General features: G+C 39.1%; 1 protein-coding gene across 2 annotated transcripts in view; it reads left to right on the top strand.

Annotated features, from left to right (window-relative positions):
* Positions 1 to 25286, top strand: part of LOC102938927 (histone-arginine methyltransferase CARM1) — a 136397-nt gene extending 111111 nt beyond the window's left edge. For both annotated transcript variants that reach the window (XM_037901876.2, XM_043547129.1), the window contains 6 exons: positions 6240 to 6321; positions 8871 to 8956; positions 12548 to 12637; positions 15040 to 15177; positions 22070 to 22159; positions 24614 to 25286. In XM_037901876.2, the coding sequence (XP_037757804.1) occupies positions 6240 to 6321; positions 8871 to 8956; positions 12548 to 12637; positions 15040 to 15177; positions 22070 to 22159; positions 24614 to 24623 (496 nt within the window). In that variant the 3' untranslated portion in view covers positions 24624 to 25286. The remainder of the gene's footprint in view (positions 1 to 6239; positions 6322 to 8870; positions 8957 to 12547; positions 12638 to 15039; positions 15178 to 22069; positions 22160 to 24613) is intronic.
* Positions 25287 to 27896: the final 2610 nt, after the last annotated feature.

Here is a 27896-nt window from a genome sequence, read left to right as displayed (position 1 = left end):
CAAAGATCCAGTGGCATTTTTCATAGAGACAAGGTATTGACTTCCATATCCTGGTCAAATTCTAAGTCAGTAATTACATTCTGTCTACCTAAATTCCTCCTGTAGCTTCAGCTAGAAACAACGGTCTTTACTTCTTGCCCTAAATTGTTGTTGATGTTGGGGTGCACTGTTAAACAGCTGCTGTGTTCTACATGAGAGGTGGCTCCATTTCAGCAATGGGCAAAGAAGTCTACCTGTTGCTCACATACCTATTGTGGTGGTAAATAGACTTGTTAACAAAGTTTTTGAATCCTTGGATAAAGACATGCTATGGAACTATAAAGATTAATAATTAGTAACCTCTTTTGGAGACCACAGATATATTCCCCACTTACAACCATTCTTTAGGTTTGCGAAAGAGAAAGTGATAGGAGTTCTAAAGATTAAGTCATTTGTTTTAAATCAATCAGTTTACTAATCACCTGGATTTAGGAATAAACTTTCCCTATGGATAGGTCATTACATAATTATCCATTAGGGGATTTCTTCCACCTTCCTCTGAAGTATCCCTTATGGAAAGGTGGTATACAGTTTAATAGGGATGAAACCAATAGGGTTGTATAGAAATTGCTCTGAAATCATGTAAAATTTAATAGAGACTTTTGGACCAGATCCTCTCCTGATGAGTCATCGCCTGCTGATTTACACCACCTGAGAATGTGGCCTTTATCCTTTCTTTAGGTTTGTCAGGCCATCCTGTAGAATTCCATAATAGGCATATAGTTCTTCTTTGAAGCGCCATAGGATGGTTCAAAAAACCTATGGAGAGACTATTGTTCTCTATTTATATTATCTTGGTGTCTGTTAAAATTCTATAAGACATTTTTATAATGTTCCATGTGGTAGTGGCCAGTGTCAGAGACAGGAGAGTGGATTAGGTGGACCAGCTGTCTGATCTGGTATGGCAACTTTTATGCTTATATGAAAACTGTCCACCTGCTTTAGAGACAACAGTGTTGCTTGTCAGTGTTTCTCTTCAATGTAGCAGCCTAATTCTCCTTGTCCAAAACACTGTATTTTAGTTGAAAATGTAGGGCCAGACTCTGCCCTCAGTTACATTGGTTTAAATCTAGAAGTGCTACAGACTTGCATCAGTGTAACTCAGAGCAGGGTCTAGCTTGTAATTTTATATGTGAGAAAATTGTAACTGTTTTTATTTATCTAGAGTCTAGAAAAAATAGCAACAACTTCAGGTGTGCTTTTCATAGATTCCAAAGCGACCATTGTGACCATCCTGTATAACACTGGCTACAGAACTCCACCAGAATAATTCCTTTCGAACTATAGCATCTCTTTTTAAAAAAATCTTGTTTTAAAAATGGTCAGTTTTGGAGACTCCACCCTGACGCTTGATAAATTGTTCCAGTAGTTAATTACCCTCATTGTTAGAAAAAGTTAGGCCTTATTTCCCATCTGAATTTTGTCTAGCTTCAGCTTCCAGCCACTGGATTTTGTTATGCCATTGTCTACTAGACTGAAGAGACCATTATCAAATAATTGTTCCCCATGTAGGAATTTATAGACTGTGATCAAGTCAACCTTTATCTGTCTCTTTGCTAAGATAAAGAGATTGAGCTCTTCAGTCTTTCACTAAAAGCATGTTTTCTAATCCTTTAATCATTTTCATTGCTCTTCTCTGACCCCTCTCCAATTTATCAACATCCTTCTTGAATGGTGAGCAACAGCATTGGCCATAATATTCCAACAGCAGTCACACCAGTGCCAAATACAGAGTTAAAATAGCATCTCTCTTCCTACTCGAGATTCTATGGTTTATGCACTCATGGATTGCATTAGCTTTTTTTTAGCTGCAGTATCGCATTGGGAACTTACATTCAGCTGATTATCCACTATAACCTCCAAATCTTTTTCAGGGTAACTGCTTCCCAAGATAGAGTCCCCTATCATGCAAGTATAGCCTAAATTTTTTGTTCCTAGATGTATATGTTTATATTTCGCTGTATTAAAATGCATCTTGTTTGCTTGGGCCCCAGATTGCTCTATATCGGTGACCTGTCCTCTTCAGTATTTATCACTCACACAATTTTTGTGTCATCTGCAAACTTTATCAGTAATGATTTTATGTTTTCTTCCTAGTCATTGATAAAAATGTTAAATAGGATAGGACCCACTAGAAATATACCTGTTTGATGAAGAATTCCCCATTTACAGTTGAGACCTTTTTTGTCAGCCAGGTTTTTAGTCCATGTAATGTGTACCATGTTCATTTTGTGTCATTCTATTTTTTTATTCAAAAATTTCATGTGGTACCAAGTCAAATGTTTTAGAGAAGTTGAAGTATATTACATCAACACTGTTACCTTTATTACTCAAACTTATCTCATCAAAAAATGTTTTCAAACCCTATCTATCATTTCAGTTCCTCCCCACTTAATCTTTAGCTTCTGCTCTTTTTGATTGTTCTCAAGAATACAAAAAAAATTATAATAAACTACAGATTGGGTGGAATGGGGCCCAATATTTTGGTTTTTGTTCCATGTGCCAGCTTCCTTGGGAAGCCATAGTAGAAACTCAGGGATTGATGAATAGGGGTTGTTATTGCTTAGTGAGGGGAATAGGTGCTGAATTAGCCGTCTGAAGCAGAAACGTATCTGCTTTTTCACAGGGCTCTGCAGAACAAGATGTTGTTGGCAGTTCACTTTAAGGTTGCTTGTGATGCTTCATCTCCATCATTAGGGAATGCAAGACCTCTATTTGACAGCTTACAAGTGGGGAATACAAATGGTGTGATGTACACATAAATATTCTGTCTATATCTGTCTTTACGTATACAGTATGTATATAGTATCTGTATTAATGGCAAAAAAAATCTGCTTGTCCCTGCCATTAATTAATGCCACAAGCTCTTAACTGCTGATGTTCTGGTGACGTTATCTACATCCAGTTTCTTAACATAAATATCCAGACCTGCAAAATGACGTCTAGCTGTAATACATACATTGTGTCCTATAATATTGCACACTGATACAATTATTCAGGTGAATACTCAGAACCAGTCACTACAGGGTTGCTAAGAGAATGATAGAAGTGGAAGATCCTAATCGTTCAGGTCTGGAAGTCCTTCACAGATAACTGGATCTGGGAACTTAATTCACTTCCCCATCATGATCATTGTTATTTGTTTATGTATTTGTTTATTATTTGTATTTCAGTAGTGCCAGGTCAGGATTAGAACCTCATTGTGCTGGAAGCTGTACAAACATAAACTAAGAGTCTCTGTCCCAAAGAGCTTACAGTCTTTGTAACAGGATCCTTTCCTCAATGTTTCAACAGCTCATTCCTTTTCTTGAACAAATCTTGAACAAATTTGCCATGTAAATGTTGGGCTAATAACACTCTTACATAAACTCTTACATACTTTACATGATCTTACATGGATAATCCAATGCACCTGCAACATTGGAATTTTTCCAGCCCTGGTAGTTTCCAGAGCACAACTGTTCATATCCTAAGTTATTCTAAATCATGCAGCGGTCTTTCAGTGTGGATGGGTGTCCAGCGGGGATTGATCATGCAAGGTATCCAGCAACTCCTGGAGTGTCTGAGCACTTTGCAGGACCAGGTGTTTAAGTGGAAAGACCAACAAATTAACTTCACTTGAACCTTGAGCCAAAAGGTTAAACCCAGGTCTCTAGAGGTGAAAGTGCAATGTTTTTACCACTGCTTCACTTATCCCCTGGTGTCTTCTCTTTGTACTAAGATATACTGATATATCCAGTACAGTCCTAGAGCTGGGCACAGGGTCCCCAGCAAATTTAGGCTGTGTATCTGCTCTTTTTTAGTCATTTAAGTTGTGCCAGCTTGTGCTGTTTAGTGCTAGCCAGTGCCTGTATAAGCAGAAAATTCCATGCCTCCAAATTCCCTTTTCACTCAACTCCCTGGTTTGTTTTTTAGAAAATCTGCTTGCTGTATGTTTAATAATTCTTCCTATGTAGCTAATCGTGTCTGAAGAGGGTTTTGCTGCAGATCTTACACATTTTTTGTCCCATTTGCTGTAAGCAACAAAAGAGTAAATGAAATGGCTGGAACTGCAGTTTGAGTTGGCTCTTGTGAAAACATCAGGTCTGTGAAATGGTGCAAAAAACCTGATCACAGAATCCTGGTGCATGTCATATCACTAGTTACTAGGAGTTTGCATAATTTGTTTATTAATGGAGGGAAAGAAGGATGAAATAGTTAACGCAAACACAGATTTATTACTGTCCAAAGCCAATAATGGCCACGATCCAGCGAGGCACTGGCAGGATTTGTTTTTTCTCACTTAAAAGTTAGTTTACCCTGATGCTTGACAGATGCAAATTAACTTGTGTTGGGTCAAAGTCAAGGATGGCACATTTCTGGAAAGGGTGATTGTTTGCAACGTATCTTACAAGAGGAGATCACTCTTTCTGTTGTAAAAAGCCTTCTGAAGATAGGTACGAAGCATAAATATACTGCAGGTGGTTAAAACAGTCTGTTCTTTGCCTCTGGCATACTTTGTGACTGCCCCCAGCTTAAATGAGAGGCAGACTTTCTTCTCTAGTATCTCCAGATAATTCATTTCATTGAATGGACGTTCCATTGAATAATACTGCACAGACTTAACTTTAAGGAAGAGTTGGCCAGTGTTTAATACCAACCACTGAGATACACAGAAATTCTTATGCTCCCTCCATATGAATGGGGGAGGTTTCAATTGATTAACTGATCTTTCTGCCACAATAGATAAGAGGTTCTCTAGTTGTGCATCAGTAATCATGCTGAAAAGGGGTAGAAGATCTCCTGTCACTGGTGGTATTAGATGATCTCTTCTGCTACACTTACCATTAAGAAGAGAAGTATAGTACTCACTTTAAGCATCTTTCACTTGGAAATGGGACATAGGACACAGTTCACATTGTAGCAGATTAAATAATTAAGTTAATATTTTAAAGCAAAGTTAATACATCCAAAAGGGGCATTCTTAACCTGTTTTAAGCATTAAAATTGTGTTTTGAAAAAAAAATCCAGACAATATTTAAAATATTTGTATGATGTCTTTCAAATTAAAACAGGAATTTGAGGTTTTAAGCATTCTCCTAAGGTGTTTTCAGAGACTGCAGTAGACTTGAGACCTTGATTTTGCATCTGGATGATGATTTCATCATCAGAAATTTGCCTCGGTTGCATACATCTTTTTGTTTATATTGCCAGAGAATTGCTGAATCTTCCTGGGCTTTAATGAGTGTCTCTAGCCTTTTTCAGTGCTCCATTGGATTGATAAGTGGGTCAAACCTCAGACTCTGGGTAGTTGTTGGAGGCAGATATTTTTGATTTCAAAGGAGTTTTACAGGGGGGCTGGATTTGCTGTCAGTGAGGGCTTGGCACAGTTGGATCAGCTGCGCATGTAACTTGTCTCTATTGTTTAAAAAAAGTCCGATTCACTTAGGGTGAGATCCTCACACCCATTTCCCCCTTTATGCCTGGTAAAAGGGCCAGAGCCATGTGTAGGGGCCCTAAAAGCCTTTTATACAGCTAGGGGACAATTCCACTCAGCACAGGCACTGTGGAGACAGCCATAAGCTGTCTTCAGAGGATACCCTTGAAAGCTTAGGGGGCATGGTGAGGGCTGCAGGGGTGTGTCAGGGTGGAGCTGCACCCTGCATTGCTGTAGGGTTTTTGGGCAGCACTGCAGCCAACAAGGCAGCCTAGGGAGGCTGCCATAACTTAGCATATGCCCTCGGGGCAGTTTTTCAATTGTTCCAGAAGCCTCTCCAGTTCCTAGAGCAGCCCAGGATTGGGAGGGCACAAAGGTAGCTTAAAGCCACCTTAGCTCCCACTCCCCTGGTCTGTGGATTCTGTGCCATGCCAGTAAGAGGTGAAGTGTGGGAGCCCTTTCCTGATGCAGAGAGGTCTCTTGCGAGTTCAGCTGATGGCATCAGATTCCTCAGCCTGGAAGAATGCACAAGATAGTCTAACCAGCAGTGGATTTCACTGATGCCAGGAAATAACCTGTAACGTGCATATGTGGTGTGGGGGGGGTGAAGAGTGGGGTAGGGACAGAGATGATTTGAGCTCTCCACAAATTCTAGGAGGGGGTTTAAGGGTTCAGCCACACTTCGCAATCTGTTTGGAGACACAATTGTGCATGGATCCTCTGGGTGTGAGAGCCCCAAAAGACTTCTTCCACTAAATATTTTACTACACATTACTGTCTGTAGGTACCAGCAGTGTTTTTATGGGGTCAATCTATCCAGTCTCCGCAGTGCAGCAGTGGATGAGTACTTCCGACAACCTATCGTAGTAAGTATTTTCTCTCTCTCTCTTGCCTATCTCATCCCCTCCATAAAGTTTTGCAGTACCCTGTCTAGGAGAGCTCGAACCGTAGCTGTACAGTGTCATTTGGTTTGTGTACAGAACTTTGGTTTCCAGTGACCAGTTCTGTTAGAACCAGGAGCATCCTTGTCAGAGGTTAATTACTGTTTGTACTATACCTGGCTTCCTCTTTTGTCATGAATAACAGAAGTGCAGAGTTCTATGCCCCTGTGGCAGCTACTTCATATGTAGTATGCCAAACTGTCATGATTGATCCTCATGGCATCCTGTCTCCTCCTTGCTTATCTACATTTACTGGTGTGAATGCCAACAGAGAGATTGTTCAGAGGTCAGGTGTTACATGCCACCCTCTTGGAGGGAAAAAAGAGGAAAAACTCTGGCACAGAAAGTGCAATGAGTTTATACTTACAGTTTTTCCTCAAGGGGACAGGGGGCAATGCAACCTGCAGATCCTCTGGTTTCTAGGGCATCCCCCAGAAAAGCCCAGCTATCTTTGTGGCTTACCTGCCCCTATTCTCCCCCACACCCCTACGTCCTTGGCAGCACAGCTCCCTTATCCGTATTTCTGTCCCCTTCACCTGCGCTCTAATAGTAAATAAGGTCCTGGCATTGGCTGAGCTCCTGAGAAGACAACTTTTCAAAGCAAAGTTGCAATCCAAGGAACTCCAGGTGACACTCTGCAAAATCTCAGGCAGGTCATAGGACTGAATGCACTTGGTTTTGGCTTTGAAAATTAATACTTTTGAGCTCTCTTTAACCTAAACTGCTGCTCTGTTTCTCCAGGGATCACCACTTATACCCACGTCAGTCTGTTATGTTGTCAGGACTTTGTACCCAGTTTGGGATATTATGTTTAAAAACCATAACTTGAATATCAGTACAATAAATTCAAGTTACCTAGTCTATAGACCCAGAGCTTCCTCAGCTGCAGGCATAAGCTCAACATTAGCTGTTCGCCCCTTGTGTACCCTGCTAAGAGAGGAAACCTAGCTTGTCCCTCTACCTTTCAGTTTGATTGCTCTCAAACCATCGCCACCACTGCCCTACCTTTACAAGCTGCTGATGATTTTTTAAACAAACCTGTGTGGGTTTTGTTACAGAATTAAAAGAAAACTAGATTCCCAAAGCTCTTTAGTTTTTACAACTTTCTAGTCATTGGTTTCTTTGCTGCTTATCATTAAACCACTCAGGTCTTGCCGTTTCTAGTTTGTTTTCCTGGGTTTTAGGGATATTGGTGCCTTTCCAAAAGCATTAAACCTGTAAATTCCATGGTTTCACAGTTCCGAACAGTCCCTTCCTTGTCCACTGCATGTAAATGGCTCTCTCTCCACCCAATCCTCGCGGGGTCACAATCCCTAAAAGAGGCATTGCAGCTTTCAGCTGGAATTTGCATTATACCTTTGTTTCTCCCTTCCCTCCTCTACCACACAGATTAAAACAAAATAAAAAAATCAAGCCAGTAGCCAGGTTTCTATATAAAGACAACCATTCTTTTTTTACATATGTTCCTATTTACTGGCTGCCTCAGAATGAACCTCTTCAATTCTGTTCTCTCTCTTTGACATCAGGCCTGACTCCATTTGGTTGGAAAATGGCAAAAAGTAACAAAATTTATTTTCCATTTAAATTTTGAGCTTTTCAAAACTTTGCCACCAGTCCTTTGTGAGCTCTCTGTAGCTATTCAACCTAACACTCCAACATGCACACCATGTTGGTTATGTCACGCTTTCTGGCAGTCCACTAGAGAATGAAGCTGATCTGTAGAGGTAAAGCATGTCCTATGTAAGATATATATATATGTATATGCAAAGATGTGTGCTTGGTTTATAAGCCTTTGTTTTCTTAATTTATGCCCTTCCATTAAGATCAATAATAGAGTGTATTATTATAAACCACACACAATTGTTAAAAAGAAAAAAAACACACCTTGGGATGTGCCTTTTCCCCATACGTACACTTCACTCCCCATTGGGACTCAGTTTTTAAATTCAGTGTATATCACAGGCAGAGTTTGTGCTAAGATTTTAGCACCAACTGGGAGTTTGAGTCCGTGGAGGGTCTGGATTAGTGGATGTACAAAAAGAGGTGGGAAAAAGATGTTTTCAATTACGGGTGTACTGACTGCTCCTAGCCTGGTTACTATTCTGCATAATTAATTTTGATTCTCATGTAATTGTAGTTAACTCTTCAGCATATCTCCAAAATTCTATAATTAGTCAAAATTGTACGTGTGGTAGAGGAGGCCACGTGAATTATTTGTGTGTTTGTTGGTGAAAACAAAATGAAAATGATTATATGATTTAGCAGGGTCTTTAAAAAAGTTTTGTAACGTAAGTGAGCTATCAAATGCATTAATTGCAAATAATACTAATGTAAACTCTAGTAGAATGTTTTTTAGAGCTGTTAAAGAGAATGTGTCATTAAAATAAATAAAGATATCTTCTTTTTTGTCAGATACCTAGTTTAGAAGGTGGCAAGACAAAATGATAACATTTGTGACTTTTTCCCCCCCTCAGGACACTTTTGACATCAGAATTTTGATGGCTCGGACAGTGAAGTACACTGTTAACTTTACAGAAGCTGAAGAGGAAGATTTGCATAGGTTAGTATAGATCAGTGTCCTAGTCTTACTCAGTTTTTTAATTATTTGTGTTTTTAGAAGATGCTGTTGGCTCTGGCTGGAGCTGTGGTGGAACATTACTTGCATGGTTCTAGCAAAATATCAGCATTATCACCTGCAGTGCCCTCTTACCCCCTACAACAGCGGCACAGATGCAACATCAAGGGTAGTAAATTCGTTCAGTAACTGGTATTGAGGCAGCAGGATTTTCATTAAGGGTAGTTTATTGGGAACAAACCTAAGAAAAGAAAAATCCCTCTAAAGGGGAGGGAAAATAATAGCTTGTGTGTTTATTTTCTTCAAGAAGAGGGACCATTCTGCAGGGTTAAGGATGACATTTACTGATATTTAGGAACATTGAGGTTCCCCCAGATATGCCAAGATTCAGGCCATTGGAGAGATTATTATTCACAACGCACATCCCTATTAGCTAGGGCTTCTCATCTTCAGTGGTCTTTACAGACATTCATTAATCCTCACAACCTGCCAGGGAGGTGAAAACAAGGCTTGGAAAGGTTTCCTTGGGCATCAGGAGAACTTTGAAGCTAACACTGAATCTCAGTGGGGAAATGTGCTGTGCACAGATTGCCACCGCTTGTGCCGAATTATGTGGTGATTTTGTTGATACAGACAGTCACTGTGATATGCAGCCTGCTTGAGATTTGTATTAAAAATATGTATGGTTAAGAGGTTCCGTTTGAGTTCTCCTATTCCTGAAGTTCTTTTAGTTTTTGTTTTTAATATTCAGTAGAAATTATGAGACTGAATATGTTGCCAGCTCATTCAGCATCTTAACAATGCAGAGCCTTTTGTTTGACCAGCCTTAGAAAATCACTGCAATTTTGTACTAGTTTTTATGATTATCCTGACTCAAGAATGTATTTTCTCTCTTTTAATAAGGTCTTTGAAAAATAGCTTTTGTACAGCAATGTTTAAGTTCCTAAAGCTTGATGGTGTAGAAACAACATTCATAACAGCTCCATTATTTTTGCAGTACCTCTAGCACCAAGAAGAATAATGCCACTTGGATAAAATGGTGGGTGAATGAGGGATCAGGGAAGGTAGTTGCTGTTTGGCATTAGATTAATTAATTGTAAAAGGCATTGGTGGAGTAGTCTTTGTATATGTTTTCATTCCTGCAAAGAGAGAGAGAGATTGGGTCAAGCAAGTTCAATATAGAAAGACATCATCTGTATACCAGGGAGCAGTGGTTTCTCCTCTCTGCAGGAGCCCTTTTCATCCTGGTGATAGACCAAGCCCCACTGTGCATTCTACATACCGTGAAAGATTCCAATCCCCATTTGACTTGGTAGCATCATCACAAACCCCCTGTCCTGCATATCCCTCTCCTTTCTTGGAGTAACTCTTAACTCTCTTCTTTAAATTATTCAGACTAAAAAGGCTCAGCTGCACCTTCTTAGCTTCCTAATGGTGCCTCCTTGGCTGCCGCCTGCCTCTAAACTTTTCATTGAGGATTTCCCCCTAAAACTTTAGGCCACCGCGCAGCTTGACAGCCCCTAGGTAACATGACTGGAATGAGGTGTACCCTACCGGAATGGGAGAACTTTAGGGTCTCTTCCAGGGAACACCACAGGAACTACAGACACACAGAGACTCCCAACACACATCTGCCAGGCTCTTTTGGGTGAAATTCAGATCTCCTATAGTTCTAGTATGAGTTGCAGTCAATTGTATTTTATGGCACAATAGCATGGTCTAGTGAGAGAGAATTGCTTCCCCATTTCACCTGGTTAGTATGCTGGCTTGCTTCAGTGAGTTTCACAAGAAATATTTAAGTATGCTATTCACACCTTCCTCTAAACTGGTGAACATCACTATTTTGATTATTACCATTCCCTCCAAGTGTTAGTTTTATGGTTCATATTCCCAGGAATGGCAGAGATTTGAGTGCAGCTATTTAGCCAATGATATGTTATTCCCAGAAGTACTGCCTTACTTAGTGATAATCCTGGAGGTGAAGTGAAGTAATATTCTCCTGCCTGTTGGCTTAATTAGCAGCATGCTTGCCCGTGGCTCAGGAGTAAAGCTGTTTGAAAAAAAATTCTAACAAAATATTTTCTTGCAGGAAATATGACCCCAATCTAAATAGAAGTTTTTCCGCAGGAAAAGATAGGTTTTTAGTGGAGTTTTCTATTAGTAAAATTTAAGCATTATGTTTCAGGTCAACCTTAATCTCTGCATCTGCCTGCACTACTGAGGGTCCCTTGGGAGTTGTAGTTCCAGGTCTCTCATGGCCCCATTCTTTTCTGTGGAACCTGCTCTCCAGCCAGACTATACGTCCCGTGAGGCACTACAGTCTGTCTGTGCACTGAGTTGCCATCGCATCCTGGAAGTCCCATGGCTCGGGCAGATGCACAGGTTAATATTGACTCAACTCAAAATGTCACGCTTCAGTGGGGGAGTGATGAAATGTTTAGTTTTAATTGAAAAGCTTAAATGAAGCATTTCAACATTCTTAAATTTATTTTCCAGAACATTTTACAATATTTTTTCAGAACAAGTTTTGATATTTTGACTTTTTGTCCTGATTTGAGATGGGAAAAAGATGTTGAAATATCAGAATTTTCTGCAGGATAGAAATTTAATTTTTTGATCAGCTTTATTTAGAAGGTTGAGTTCATATTCCTAACAAAAAATTAGACTTCTGGTCAATGCTGACTCTGCTGTAAGAGATTTTAGAAGGGCTGGGAATGCATGTCACTTCTGTTCCACTTTCAGTGGCTGTCTTGGTGGAATGGTAAAGATCCCCAAGGAATCCACTTATATGCTTAAAGTCAAGTACATGCTTAAATCTTTTTAAGATTGTTGCCTTTAATAGTAGGTGAAGAGCTTTCCCATCTAGATTTTTAATGAAAGTTTTGAGAAATATGGCAGTGGTTGAATTTGAAACGTTATTTAAAACTATAACTGTGTTAATCTTGGGGAAAAAGGGAGAAGGTACAGAGAATCTCTCACATGTGTACATACATGCGCACACACACATCACTTGTTTTTATTTTAAAAGTACCACGGACCATTGCAGGTGTTATATAATCCTACAAATAGCTCGCTGTCATTATTCTGGATTTATTGCTTCTGAGGAGTGAATTTCTGCAGCTACTGTTAAAAATTTAACAGACTTATGTTTGTAAAACCATATTTGAGCGTCCCTTATATTAAAAAACAAAAGACTCTCCCACCCACCCCCTGTACTCACAGTAGTCTAGATTATTGACCCAAAATGCAGTAGCCCAGGTTTAAGCTGCAGAGTGCATACAAAACAGCTAATGGCCTAACTTTAGAGGTGCTGAGCACTTGGATTTTTCATTAGGAATTGCAGTTGTTCAGCATTTCTGAAAATCAAGCCATATGTTTCTAAATGACGTAAAAGAATTATCCAGTGTAATTTTTTTAAACTGATTTTATCTGGGATGTGACAATTCAAGCACAAATTGTTGTGGTAAAGGTGTGGAAAACACCACCAGACAGGTTTCAGTAGAATGTTTCTGCTGGAATTTTGTCTGCACTACGTTTGTATGTTAACCTGGCAACATTCTAGTTTTCCTCCTGCAGAGTGGAAATCCCCTTCGTTTTCCAGATGATGCAGTCCGGACTAATCCACGGCCTGGCTTTTTGGTTTGACGTGGCATTTGTGGGATCACTGTATGTATATTTTTTTAATCATTCCCATGAAACATTAAACACAGAAAAAATTGCCTCCTTATTCATGCAGGAAGGTGTGATCTTACTTTAATGTTGAACTTGTCATATTATTCCCAGTAGGTAATGCCTTCTTGAGGTAGCAACCATGGGAATGACAACACAGCATTGACATTCTTGCCTCCAGCAGTTTGTGGGTTGGGGTTGTTTGCTGTTACCTTATGTGGGGTATGTTCAGGAATTGTGATAGTTTGGGATGTTTAAGTATTTTTTCTCTTAGGTGTCATCCCCATATCTTTCTGCACAAAACCAACTCCTTGATTACTGCCCTATTGAGTATAACTGTTCAGTGTTATGGGGAAGAACAGGAACATGTGCTGTGATTGTTCGCTTTGGGCTTGGGCTTGCTTGGGGGGCCAGAGGCATCTCAAGAGAGCAGCTGGAACCTGCTGTGCTTGGTGCTGCTACTTACTATTCTGGAAAGTAAGTGGTGGAACTGCACAGGGGAAAAGAAGAGTAAACTTCTCCACATCAGAGAGAATGTCACCCTCAGTCTAACAGAAAAGCATGTCCTATGAGGGGGTGGGGGAGAGAGATTTTTCTTTTATATTAAATAACTTGATAAGAATTGGACACATCTTCAGGAAACAAAGAATTATTACCAGACCCCGGGAAGCTACGTCTTTAATTATTTGATTTTCTTTTTGTCTTTATTGATAAATACCCTTCATCAGCCCCTGATATAAGGCTCACTGAGTAAGGGTTTTTCTAATAACATTACATTCTCTTTTTTCTTTTTCTCTCTTTTTTTTAAAGTAGTAGTTTACTGTAGAACTTGAATTTTACTGGCAAGAGGATTCGGAATAGAGCCTGTCTTTAGCCCCACGTGGCACAAAGCAGCAAAGAAAGTTTCCAGCTATGTGGGAGCTGATTGAAACATATCAACCAAAGAAGCTTCCATTTTGGTGTAGAATGCAGCAGCCTGTCTGCTGACCAACATAGGCTGACAAGAGTGGGACTTTAATCACTGCATCAGATAACTGTTTAAATATCGAATAAAGTTTAAATTCCTGTTCTTAGTATTCAGAGCTCTCAGTGGGCTGGATGGGGGATATCTCACAGGCTGCCCCTATCTTTACAACCACAGGCTTCTTCGAGACTTATGGAAATCTCATTGGCCAGAGGCATGAAAGCTGGAAACAGGACATTCTCAGTGGGTGGTCCTCTGCAAGGGAACTCCTTGCCGCAGTAAAAAGGAAAGACCACAAACTTTACTACTTTCAGGACAATCCCATCTCTTTGCCATCATTTCCCTTAATTAGATTTAAAAAAAAACAACAGAGGGAAGATGGGGGAGAAATGGACATCTTACTTCCTGGAAATAGAGAGAGTAAAGAATACTGGTCCTGTAGGGAGCATCTGTTTTGAATCGACATTGGCTAGGTGCGCAGATACCAGGATTACAAACACAGTACAGGTTAGAATAGACACATGAGTTGTTACATTTGAAGCCTTGCCTTCATCATGGACCAAATCCCCAGATTTTTGATTGTTCTTTGAAGGCAGATGGATATTTTAAAGTTTTAAAAACGACAACAAAAATCAAATAGGATCCCTTCAGGACTAGTCACTGTGCAAGTTTAACACACATTTCCTCTGGCTTTTTAACACAAGGAATAGTGTCCAATAACTAATAATAGTTTATGAATGAAGGAAAGAGGACTGGAGGAATAAATGAATTTCTTTCATTCTATCTTTCCTGTCCTTCCTGCTGTTCCCACTGAGACAAACTATAAACAATAATAATCTTTCCAATTTTCCCTGATGGAAAAACGAAATGGCCCTCTCCCTTTTTTTCTTTCAATATTCGTTGCATGGCTTTCCAGGGAGCTGTTTTACAAAATGCTGTTTCAGTGAGAAGGGGAATGGGAAGAAAGTCCCTCAGATTAGAAAAATAGCACTCATCTGACAGTAGAAGGCAATAGTCTTCTTCCCAGCAGGACTACATGAAGCCCAGCTGTGATGTTACTTCTGGAGGAGAAGTTGGAGGCCTTAGGGCAGCTATCAAGTACTTTTTAATTCAGTTGCTGCCTGCAAACCTGCTGAGCATGTATGCCCTGATGCATGACTGCCCATTTCCCATCCTTCAGATGCAGAATTGAACCTTAATTATATGGGTCTGTCATACTAGATGTGAGAAGGGAAGAGGTATGGAGGTAAATCAGTGACACTTATAAATCAGGAATTTAGCATTTTGCACAACTGGTTCATAAGTAGCTTAAAGTATATAACAGACAGTTATGGGACCCATCATTCATAAATTCCCTTCCAAAATTGTGTTGCTTTCTAACAGAACAAATGAGAAGGAGCCTATGTATCTTTTTTTTTTTTTTTTTTTTTTTTAGGGTAACTGTTTGGTTGTCAACTGCTCCGACGGAACCTTTAACTCACTGGTATCAAGTACGCTGCCTCCTTCAGACTCCCCTCTTTGCCAAAGAAGGGGAAACTCTCTCAGGGAAAGTCCTGTTTGTAGCGAATAAACGGTAAGTGGCAAAGCAACTCCAGGAGACTTCTCATTGTGGTGTGCCTCTGTTGCTGAGGTTCTCCAAAATGCTGCACCCATTGGGGAAGTTAGTAGCATAGAGACTGGACGAGGTAAAATCAGGGATGCAGATATACAGTTTAGCAAGCTGGGGAAATGGAAAAGTCAAGCTGCACAGGGTCTGTTTTAGTGCTTCGCATCTCTGCATCCACGACTGCAGGGTATAAATTCACCCTTCATCGTGGTGTCCAAAGGAAACATGTCTTGCCAAAATGTGGAAGGAGTATTTCCATGTATCATGGGGAGGTTGGAAAAACTACTAGCTCAGTGTACATCTGCCAAATGACTTGATTTATCAACCAATTTAAAGATCAGATCAGCTTTCAGTGCCTATAAGCATCTGTCTGTCCACACAATCCCAAATTTACGCAACAAAATTGATTTTCATGGAAGGAAAAACATTGTCAGAAGCAGCATTTTCTTTGGTTTGAAGTGCACAGCTGTCCCAGTTCGTCAATGGTTTTTGAGATATCTCATTGTGCATTCATCACCCTCATTTTTTCAATGAAACATTTTTCCTCTGCAGATTTTGAATGTTTGTATTTTTTCCCCTTAGTGAATCTTGTGTTAGGGACAAGTAAAGTGGAGGTGGTGCTATATCCTTGCTAATTTTCACTTCTCAAAAGGATTTCCTATGGACACACTTTTCCCTGTTTATGACACTACTCCTGTATCACTGAGACACAACTTTCCCTTTTTAGTGTGGCTAGTGAAGAGGATGGTTCTCTAAGGAGTACATTTTTGTCAGTACAGTTAGTTAGCTGCATTCCTACTCTTTTGCTGTCAATGGGAGTTGAGAAGTATCACCCTTATGCTCTGCTGTGAAAACATTCCCTGAAGAGACTGGTTTGCACAGCTGGTTCATTTCAATCTAGCACACCTGCGTGTGTGCTTGTAATTGAAAGCAAATATAGAAATGTGAATCATTTTGTTGTTGTTGTTTAGCTCTGGATATGTGCCTTATGAGTTCAGAGAGTTCTCATAAGATCAAAACTGGTAGAAGCACTCACAAAGCACTTCATTCACACCTGCAATAAATGGCCAGCATGGGACTTTTTCCAGTTTCCAAGCTTTTGGATTAGGAGCTCTTCTTAAAGGAGATAAATAACACAAGTCACAATACGTTTCTTTCAAAAGTAAAAGTATCAGTTACTAAATGTGTAAAGAGAGAACCAGTGTGCTGCACAAAGTGACCACACAGCCGCTACTATAATTACATAGTACTATATTCTTCCTTCCAATTCTGCCTTGGCAAATGAACTATAGTAAGCTTTCTGGAAGTTCCAGTGTATCTTGGCTTCCTTTGATGGATTTTTGGCCCAACTTCATTGGTAGGTTTGCTGGATTAAGGATTTAAGGACTGGGTTTTATATTGATGGCAAAGATTAGATGAAAGTATAGGTAGAAGCAAACTTGACACTTAGTGAATCCTTAAAACTGATTCTTTTTATCTATTTAGTTTTTTATACAGACCTGTCACTATGGTGTCTGAAAGCCTATCCACACCCACTCTGTTTATACATGTGCTTGTGATTGGCTATTTAGTGTGTGCAAATCAGGGTGGATAAAAATCCATGATTTAAAAAAAGAAAACAATCACATGCTTTTATTTACATTAAACAGACATTTCTTTTTGAAAATAAACCTGTTTTCAATTGACAGCCTATGTTAAGTCCAAAATTCACTATAATCTAATAAAGTCATTTAAATAATTTTTAAAAGTCTGGTGCATCAATGAGCTTCCCTCAAAATGTAATGAGTTCAAGGGTGCTTCTTTTTCAATTATATACAGAATCAGGGAGAAGACATTTTAAAATTAGAGGTCCACTCAAACTTTATATATGTCACAGTATCATATACTGCATTAAGTTTCTGTATTGTTTCAGTCTTTACAATAGAGCAAATGATGATATTTTACATTTTTCCAAATTTAAGTACTTCCAGTTTCTGTTAGGCCAAAGAGTTTTTACCTCAATTACTTTTGGTTTCATGGTAACTTGCAGGTGCAGAGAGAATATCTTTTTCTTCATTTGGACTAGTTCATTCAAAGTTGAGAAACTGACTGAGAGCTGAAAAAGCAGGAAAGCTTATTTTCTTCTTCCAGTCTGAATAAAAGCCTGGTGGGAGAAGATGAGATTTATTAATTCTAAAAATTTGAAGGCCATGAAACTAGATTTTCAAAGATATTTAGGTGCCTAAAGATGTAGATAAGTGACTGGCTGAATTTTCAAAAACACGTAAGCAGGTTAGGCACTTAGGAAAATACCACTAGCACCTATTTAACATATGTATGTGCCTAAATGCCTTTGTAAATATGGCACATGGTGACCAGAAACAATCTGTCAACTCAATAACCACAGTTAATTCTTCCTTCGTTTAATAAATCAGTTTGAAATGCAAATAAGTTTTGATAAACTTAGTTTTGTTCTTATGTATCCAGCACATTTAAGGCTGGTTTATTTAATTACTGAAAAATAATTTTAAAATGCTGGTTTTGTACATTTTTAATAGGATTTAATAGATGCATTTGAATGAAAATTGGAATTTAGTATAAAAATCATCTAGTAAATAAGAAATGCTTCATTCACTGTTTTCTAACAATAAAAACTGTAAAAATTAATAATGTGAATGTGTGTGTATGTATATATATATATATGTTTAAATAAATGTGTATAGATACACTATATCTTCCTGGTTAGCAAAAAGAAGTACCAAATTTAGTTTAAAGGCTAAATTTGGTTGCAAATCAACATACTTTAATGGTTACCAGCCAGTGAGAATGAACCTTTCTTTGGTAAAATAACTAAAAAGTATAAATGCAAACCAAGATTAAAATTGATGATTTAAATCAATCCATCCTACAGAAAATAAATATAAAGTCATATGCATATACCAATTGAACCATTATCAACTGACAATAATAAAGAACTTCCCAACTCCATAGAAATTTAGATCACTCCTCTCAAATTACCCCCTCAGGAAGAGCATGAGTAAATTGATAATGATGGACTTCAATGTGCCCTAGAGTCAATAAACTGTCCCTGCTAGACTAATGAGGGTGCCCTGTCTATAACACCAACGCATACAAAAATAGAGACTGGTTGCTAAAGGGTACTGATTTCAGCTTCACAGAGAGGTGGTCTTGAAGATTTACATGACCTAAATGATACAGGACTTTATACATTAAAAGCAACATATTGAATAGCATCAGGTAATGAAGTGGAAGCCAGGGCAGTCCATTGAGCGTCAGTGTAATCTGTTCCATGTGGGGGAGAGCAGGCAACCACATTCTGCACTAGACAAAGTTTCAGAATGGTTGTGAAAGATACTGTCATGTACAATGCATTGTAATTATCCATTGTGGAGGTTACCAAAGCATACATAATTGGAAAGTTTGCAGGCAAAAGGAAAGGTCAAACCTTCTTGCCAACCAAAAACGTATTAAGGCACCTTTTTCCACCTCTGCTCTCTGGGAAGCCAGAAGCAATCAAGGACTGCATAGAGTTCATAGAGTCCAAGGCTAGAAGGGACCATTGTGACCATCTAGTCTGACCTCCTGTATAACACAGGCCATAGAACTCCCCTAAAATAATCCTAGAGCAAATATTTTAGAAAAACATCCAATCTTGGTTTAAAAATTGTCATGATGGAGAATCCACCACAACCCTTGGTAAATTGTTCCAATGGTGAATAGCTTTCACCATTAAAAACGTATGCCTTTGTGACTGTGGTCACCGGAGGGGCTATACTGAGAATGCTCAATCAGGACAAACTGCAAAGAATAGGGAAGATGATCCCCAAATAAACTGGTGGTTTATTCTTATAATTAGATTCACCAAGCCAGTACCTTTAAGCAATACTGCCTTTGGCTCCCACCCAGACAGCCAAGTCTATATATTAAGATTTATTTAAAATCTTATTCACCATATATAAAGTTCTACCAACCCCAAGAGATCGGACACATTATCCACCAGGTCAATGAATATTTCAGATCTTACCCAAATACACGTTTATACCAATTCTTATTAGCTAAATCTATGATTTATTAAACAAGAAAAGAAAGAGAGTTACTATGGTTGAAAGATCATTATGTATATATAGATATGAATAAAGTTCTTAGGTCTGTTTCGTACACAGATAGTGAACCTACAGATTTGTAAAAGTCCTTCCAGAATCAGTCCAATAGGCAGTCTGTGTGTAGAGTTTGTTCAAATTCTTCCATAAGAAATTGGAGAGCTAATCTAGAGTAGACATGAGACCTCAGTCTTGCAGCTTGAACTTCCCCTGACAAAATTTAAGCAGATCTGAGTTAAAACAGGATCAGACCCTAAGCTTCCATTATAGTTCTCTAGCAGGCTGATAGCCTCTTGACAGCAGACATCACAGCAAGAGCCTTACCAGATGAAGAGAGGCAGTGTATGTTGTTGCTTTAAAGCTAAACTTCTATTTCCTATGTATACACAGGTACACTAGTAGTATTAATTAACATAAGGCAATTAGCCATTCAAACTATCAAGGCATTTTATTATGGCATAGACAATTTAAGCTGAAGACAATGTAAGTAATATTATTTCCTTCAATATCTTACATCTTGATCTTAAGGTTAAGTGAACCATCTGCATGCATAATATAGTGTAATTAAGACATGAAAGGGAATTAGCATCCACAAACTAATCTGGTTACATTGTTAACTTCTAACAAGATATAGGTAAACACAGACAAATACAATTAGTATCTATTCTTAATCCTCTAACAATACAGGCCTACATGTTAACTTGTAGTCCTCTTAACATGGCTTTGATAACTATCTACAAGGAATGGCCTTGGGTACCATTTCAGTACTTTTCTCATATGTCCTTAAAAGGTTGCTTTTAGATCAACCATCTGCTAGGTGCTTAGTCCTCGTTGGCTCAGTGTCCACCTTATTTTGTCTGATTTAAAAATTTTCTCCTGATTTCCAGTCTGAATACCCCCCTCAGTCATGGGGCAGATACCCCCCCTGCCATCATTGCCACCATTTTATCTCTGGTCTATCACTGCACACAGTCGGTCTGGACTATTCACATGGCACTATTTCTCTCCAGTCTTTCTGTTCAGCTGGGCAACATTCTGAGGGCTCAATTTACCCTAATTCTTTAAAGGAGTACAAATTGCACTCTCTGTATCAGCAAGGGCTGCTGTACCCAAGGAAGAAACTTGCCTATGAAAGAAGAGAAACAGTGTTTGTACTGCTGCCTTCCCTTGGGGGTTCCACCAGGGGAGAGTCGCTTTAAAGCAAAGTCATGGTCCCCGAAAAGCACAGCTGATAGCAGCAAGAGATGAACTAACATATCCCCTATCTGCCCTGACCATACTCCCTCCTTGTCTGGTTTCACTCACTTATGGGGTGCACTAGTTGGCAGTTTGCCCACTAGCAAAGATGGAGTTGTGGGTAATTTATGCCACCACAACCACCGAGGGGAGGATTTCCTCTGTCTTGGGTTATACCAGTGAAGCCCAGGACTGAATTAAGCCGTGTATCTGATGTCCTCACTAATAGAGAGACAAGGTGGGTGAGGTAATATCTTTTATTGGGCCAACTTCTATTGGTAAGAGAGGGAAGCTTTCAAGCTTACACTGAGCTCTGTGCAAGCTCAAACACTTGTCTCTCTTTCCAACAGAAGTTGGTCCAGTAAAAGATGTTACCTCACCCACCTTGTCTCTCTAATATCTTGGCACTAACACAGCTACAACAACACTGTCCTCACTAATGACCAACTGGGACTGCCCCTACCAGGCCAATCAGCATGGCTGCTGGTTCCTCCAAGTCTCCCACAGAGTCCTCTGTCTCCTGCTCAGGGCAGCAACCCTCTGTGGCAATCATTCTTTTTCATGTAGATGCAAAAATAGATGCATATCTCCAGAGGCAGTAGAAACTGAAAAAAAAAATGCCAACATATAAAAATAATTCCTTCAACTTTGGGTCTTGTCCTCAGCCTCCTGCTACGGGAAAAAAAAATTAAATAGTGACTCAAACTGGGAGAAAGAGGGTTTAAATTAAGTTGAAAAGTGGTTCACCAACTTGAATTAGGGCTGTGAACCCCAAAACTGGTTTGAAATTTGTGGAAAGTACAGACTCTGTGAGGTTCTTGATGGTTCTGTGACATGCAAACAAACCTGTAGTAATAACAATAATAAATGCAGAATGCCTGGAGCATTTCCTGGGTCTTAATGACAAGCTAGACTGGTGTTGCCTAGAGACAAATAGTAAGATTTTTATTCAGAAATATGGACACACATTGAGCTTTTGGACTGGCCACCAACAGTGTGATCTATGAAATGAGGCACTTATCTTTACTGTTTATCTTATTTTTATGTGTAAATTCCATTTCCTAGTAACAAGTCCCTACAGAAAATGCATTTCTGGGTGATGATTGCACTTGGGTGGCTAAAGTTATTTGTCCATTTATTTTGTACTATCACTCAAAGTGTGGTACACTCACCAAGAAATACACTGCTTGCATATCGTAATGATCAAATAATGATCTTTACTGCATTTTTGGCCAACAAAACTCATTGTTGAATGCATGCATATTATGCAGCCTGTTTTAGATGTTGGGTCCTAAGTCTTCCATGCACTTTTGTACATTTTACCCATTGGCTATGAATAAGGAATTAATTTAGTCAAGCATGTATGAAATCGGAGGTATTGATCCCTTTGCATTTTGCATATACCAAATGCTTGCAACTCAAACACTAGGTATTCTGGCAATGCCATTATTTGACTTCATATGTTACCGATATAATTGTAGATCAGTTATGTTGTCTTTTTTGTACTTTTATTTTTGATACAGACAGAGTTATGACATTCAGATTGTGGCTGTGGTGGACCAGACAGGCTTTAAATCTGGTAACATCCTTGATTTAAAGAATCCATTTTTTAGGTAAGACATGTTCTTGGCTAAAATACATCATCATTTTTAATATAGTAAAATATAGGGTAGGGGAGATCTTGTGTCAGAAATGCATCACTTTTGCTAGCTATGCTTCTGATATTACAGGCTATTTATTTTTGCACATACTAGGGAGAGACAACTATAGGTTAGCATTTATCCATCATTATACACTTAGCAGCAATTGTGCTTCTTTTCTTTCTGAGGAGGAAAAGGCCAGGTTTAAAAAACTCTCCATTAAAACAGGTGCAACAAATTAACTTCAGTGCACTCTCTGTAAATGAGGCCATAAAAATAAATAATATAGCCAACAACCCCCTTTCCTCGCACACTTTCTATTGAGACTAAAAATGGCAGCACTAAAGTTGAGGGCTAATACTGTTTTTTGAGACCAGTAACACAACTAACAAACAGTGGTATTTTCTTGTCTTTAATTTGAATACAGGTGGTCTCATAGTTAGGCAGTATTACATGTACATTTTACTAAAGCATTGCAAGGGGAAACTATGTGCAAGCCCCTTAATCGTCCAGTGCTGTGGCTGAGCAGAACAGAAAGTTTGTCACACACAATGTGGTGATGAATTTTTTGGTGCTAATTTACGCATAGAATCAGTTGCACCCTTTCAGCCACGTGACTCATCACTGTGAATCATGAGAAATCTGCAACTGCATTGAGATATACAGTGAGGCATGGCACACATTTGAAATTAGTTGCTGGTGCCAAGCACCCACCTTCCTCTACGAAAACCATATGGAAAGAACCACCCACCCCAACCAGTTCAGTGGGCTTTTGTTGGGCTGCTCTCTGCTGCATAGTTCCCTTTGGGAAAAGCTGCCAGCTGGAGAGCAGAACAGCCAGGAAGCAGGCCCGTCAACTCTCACAGAAGGCAGAGATCTGTGGGAATAACAGCCTGTCCATTCCTACAGACAGCAGCAGCAATGCCAGCTGCAGCGCACCTGGCAGGTTGCAGTTGGCCCACACCCCTTTTTCAGTACTGCTGCTTAGGGCAACAGTAATTTAGGACATGTGGAGTACTCAACTTTTGGGGAGCTAAACTCATAGTAGGTATGAAGAGAAGTGACTGAAGTAATGGGAGATGTTACTACACAGCTGCCTATCCTCTCCATGCAGTCATTCCTTCCTTCATGACACTGTTTCCAAGGGCTTCCTGTTCACTTTGGGGCATGCTGGCTGTCTGCTCCCCACTCCATAAATCCTCAGGAGGACTGCTTCCATAATCTGTAAGCCTGTTTTGGAAGGTGGTTGGGGAGGTAGTGGTTGGTTTCTGAGGCAGTTGCCACCTTGCCTTTTCCTCCTTGTCACACATTCACACTGCAGCAGCAGGAACATAAAGAATTGATGGGCTAATAGAAATGGTGGAATTGATTTTTCTAGGGTCTTTTTAGAGGTGCACATGGGAAATGGTGTTTCCCTATTTCGTTACGTGTTTCCCACATTAATTAGACCTTCATGATGACTCCTTTGTAAGCTTTTCAAGGCAGGCTGTCCTATGTGTGTGGTGAAATTTTAGGCATTTTCCCTTTCCTTTATAAATGCACCACATTCGAGATTCTCTTTTTAAGAATGGGTCACTTTGTGTATACTTTAAAATGCAGTTAAATAAATAGATTGTTTGGGCAAACCTGCAGTGATTCTAAGCAAATCTCCATGGTGTAAAAATTGCATTTCCTCAGACCTGCCATTTGACATGTACATTTTCCCTGTTGAGTGCAATTGTCTGCCCATACCAGAAGAAAGACAGGAGGCAATGGATGTGGTTTAATTAGGCTGCAACTTTATTCACCTAAAATACCTGGGAGTACCCGGCAATAAATGTCAGGTCATCATCATTTCTTTAATCCAGTGGTTCCCAAACTTGTTCCGCCGCTTGTGCAGGGAAAGCTCCTGGCGGGCTGGCCGGTTTGTTTACCCGCCATGTCCGCAGGTTCGGCTCTGTAAAATGCTACCGTTTTGATTTGGTAGCATTTCTCACTTCCTTTGCATAGGAGGCAGGGCAATGGAGAACCAAACTCAAGAATTGTAAACAAGGAGAGCAAAAAAGACCTCCCATATAAATTCTGCAAACACATTGCATTTTAGCATATGCAGTAGCATTCTGGTGACTTTGTATTTTATTTTATTTTTAATACAAACCCAGATCCAGATCCTCAGCTGATGTAAATCACCCTAGTTTCACAACACTAGCCTGATTTATGCTGGCTGAAGATCCGGCCCACCGTATTTCCTGTCTTATGGGGCCCTTATTACATCTGACATTCTGCCTTATGTATATTAAGGGGCTATCGTTTAACTATTCTCCCAAGGCCTAATCAGAAAAGCCACATAGATATTATTTCATTTGCTTAATTCAGTTAGAGCCATCAGCCATCAAAGACTGTTTTATTTTAACTACTGTGTTCTCTCCTATCCATATTTATTTTTAGGTATGCCTAGAATATATTGTTATATGGTAAATGAAAAACAGAAACAAGATTCTCACCAAGCCAAGTAACCTATAAGACTGAAAACGTATTCAGAGTAATAGGCTTGCTGGTCCTTGTGCAAAATCAGATTGTAACTGTACATATCTGTAATAAAAGATTTTATGCAAGCAGTGTGACATGGGAATGTTGCAGTTCCATCCAGTTTTTAAAACTGAAATTTAGCTTGGGCTCACATTTGCAACACAGCAGATTACTTTGTTCTGAAATGCTTTGTTGATATATATAAAATGTTGGGTTTTGTGTGGGTTTCCACCAAGTTGACATTTGTTGCTTTTTAAAAAAAATATTAACAAAACAAACCTACCTCATGTTTATATATGTGATACATTGAAGAATCTTAAAAGCAGAACACAATATTCATATGTAAGTTTCTTGGAGTTTCCTGCATAAGTTTCTTGGTGGTTTCAATATGTTTGTAGCTGGTCTTACAGGTTACCAATGTTAAATACGGACTCATTAATTCTGTTCTTTCTGAAACATGGAAACAAAATGATCCTTTGCGAACACCTTATAAATATTCTGTGATTACTCTGTAGATATAAAAGTGAAACACTACACACTTGTAAATTACTGCTAACACCGTTTACAATAAAAAATAAAATATGGGATATAAGTGAGGCTTTTACTGTTTCTGTAGCTCAGTGAGAACTTGCAGATTGTCCAGTACTTCTAGAGAACTTGTTTTATTCCTGGCAACAGCGGGTCAATTGAGAAATTTGTGGCCATGCTACAGTTTCTAATGAGGTCTCTCTCCAGATAACCTGACTCCATCCACAAGGATAACGAGCAATAAGTGAACTGTACAGTGTGTGTGTATATATATGGATTGTGGATATCCTTGAATGGCTGAATTAACAAATTGGCATCTACACTCTCCGATTCCTGAATGGAAATAAAGTAAGGTAAAGCTATGTCTAATTTTAGTATTTATATTTCAAGCTAATCATGGATGCCACATTTGACCCTGCCTGGTGATTACAATCCTAGCAATAATTGGAAGGCTGCATTCAACTAAAAAGTCCCACCACAGCCACACCATGGTCTCTCCCAGGCATTAGGCTGTATTTGTCCAGAGGACTTTCCTAGTCAAGGACCCCTTCCGGGGTCCATCAGGAAACTGTTCTGGTTTCAGAAGCTTTTCTATATGTTGACAGCCATTTGAAAAATTATTTTTTTAAGAATATTTTTTTCCTAAGTATGGAAATTGTTAGCTCATATTTTGAAACTTGTCAAAATCAAACATGGACTTTTGTTTGTCTGAGGCCTTGGAATTGTAAAAGTCAGTAACACTATTCCCTGCAAAAAGTGGTGTTTGCTTGTCTAAGAGGATTTTTCCAGCAGCATTTAGCACTGCCAGTTTGTCTGATTGTAGAAATATGTAGAATGAACAATAAGAATGGCATGATATATCAGAAAAGCAGTATAAATTTAACAGATATGAAAAAGAGATTTCTGAAGCAATGTCTGATAATGGGGCCATCAAGGTTGGTCACCTTTAGTCTTTAGTTGATGGCTTGATTTTATGTATTTATTTTTAGGTAGAGATGGGCCTATGCCACAAACTTCAGATTGAAAGGTAATTTTCAGACACCCCCAGTTCAGGATTTTTCACAATGGCTTTTGTCCCAGCCATTAAAGAAAGACTACATGTGAAAATTGAATCTGGATCTATCTTAAAATTTTTAACCACTTCCTTCAAAATTCAGAGCTGTTTGGACCTACAGTTTTGGTTTGAGTCCTTCTCTGTTAAAAAGTGAATACATAGTGAAAAATATTTCCTGAATGAAAAACCTTAGACTGTGATTCCTGTTTATGTAGTCTGCTTGCTTTACTCTTGGATTTACCCCCCCACCCAATCTTACCACACTGAAAATAAAACACGATGAAAGGAGAAAAAACCAAAACAGGGGATATGAAGTAGTTTTCCTCGCTTTAATTCAGTGAAAAAAGGCTGATGTATCTGATTAGCTTTTTACATAGAGTTTGTGGAAATTACTGCTTTGTTATGCACCCTAACCAATTGAGAAGTATTTCATAACTAGTCACTTTTGGGGGTGGAGGCGAATCAAGATGATCTGGTCAAACTGGTATTCATATTTGTATTCAGTTCAGAAATTCTATTTATTCTCAAACTGCAACCCAAAATGGAAGAAGAGATTAGAGTTATATATATCACACAACATTCCCGTTTAGGAATGCAGTCCTGTGTGTCTTAGTTTTTTCATAATCTCTTTTGTTCTCTACTTTCCTGCTGTGAAGCTAGCATACACAATTTATCTTGAAGTGGTACAATGTACAAGCCTCAGTATTAGAAGTCTTTCCGTGTCTATTATTCTAAAAATTAGAGTGTCAATGAAAACATCTGATTGAGTCAAAAAACAAACATGATGGTAATGTATACTTAAAAAGTGATACAATATTATATACATCAGTTGCCCTCTCAATGCAGCGAACTTCAGCTTTGCGAAGCTGAAACCAGTGGGGAGAGGATGGCTGGAGAGTCTGGAGGAAGCAAAGAAAAGGTGGTAGGCTGCCCGAGACTTGAATCGATTTGACTGCCTTGTGAAACCCAGTATTTCTTTAATGCTGATTTCAAACTTGTATAAAAATGACAGATTGCCATACATCCCATAGACACGAGAAAAGCACCACAGGGGGGCATGCTAAGTATCACAGCTAGGAGTGGTGAATTTTCATTCTCTGCAGGATCTAAAGTCCTTGAGATGGCTCTGCTCGAAGAAGTAACACAGGGGAGAGATACTTCTTAACAGCTTATTGTTCAACTGCTCTTGGTTATTTTCTCTTCACCCTAGAAGTAGAGATGCATTAAAAGAGTTAATAATACTAATAAATGGACAATTATTCATGATAAATTTTCAATAGCTGACATTCTATCTGTATCTGTCCTTCATCCCAATGGATAAATAGGATATTTTAATTCCTAAGAATACTAAAAGAATTCAGCATGATTGATGTTACTACAGTGACTGCCAAGGAATATAATCATTTGCTGCACACTAGAAAGTGTGCCAGACTCAGAAATCTTCCCTTGTGATACCCCTTCAGCACTCACAATGGTCAGGATGCCCAGAAACAATCTCCATGCATCTGGCTCTGACTGCATTGGAACTGCATAGCAGAGCTGGTATTTATTTTCTTGGCTTGATTTCCAAGAGCCATGCTCTTCTCTCAACTTACAAACCATGGCAGTTGCAGGTGCAAA

Source organism: Chelonia mydas, chromosome 5, assembly GCF_015237465.2.
Source record: "Chelonia mydas isolate rCheMyd1 chromosome 5, rCheMyd1.pri.v2, whole genome shotgun sequence".
In the NCBI taxonomy this organism is placed as follows: domain Eukaryota; kingdom Metazoa; phylum Chordata; order Testudines; family Cheloniidae; genus Chelonia; species Chelonia mydas.
The sequence above is the reverse complement of the archived record's forward strand: the minus strand, read 5'-3'. Positions and strand labels throughout refer to the sequence as shown.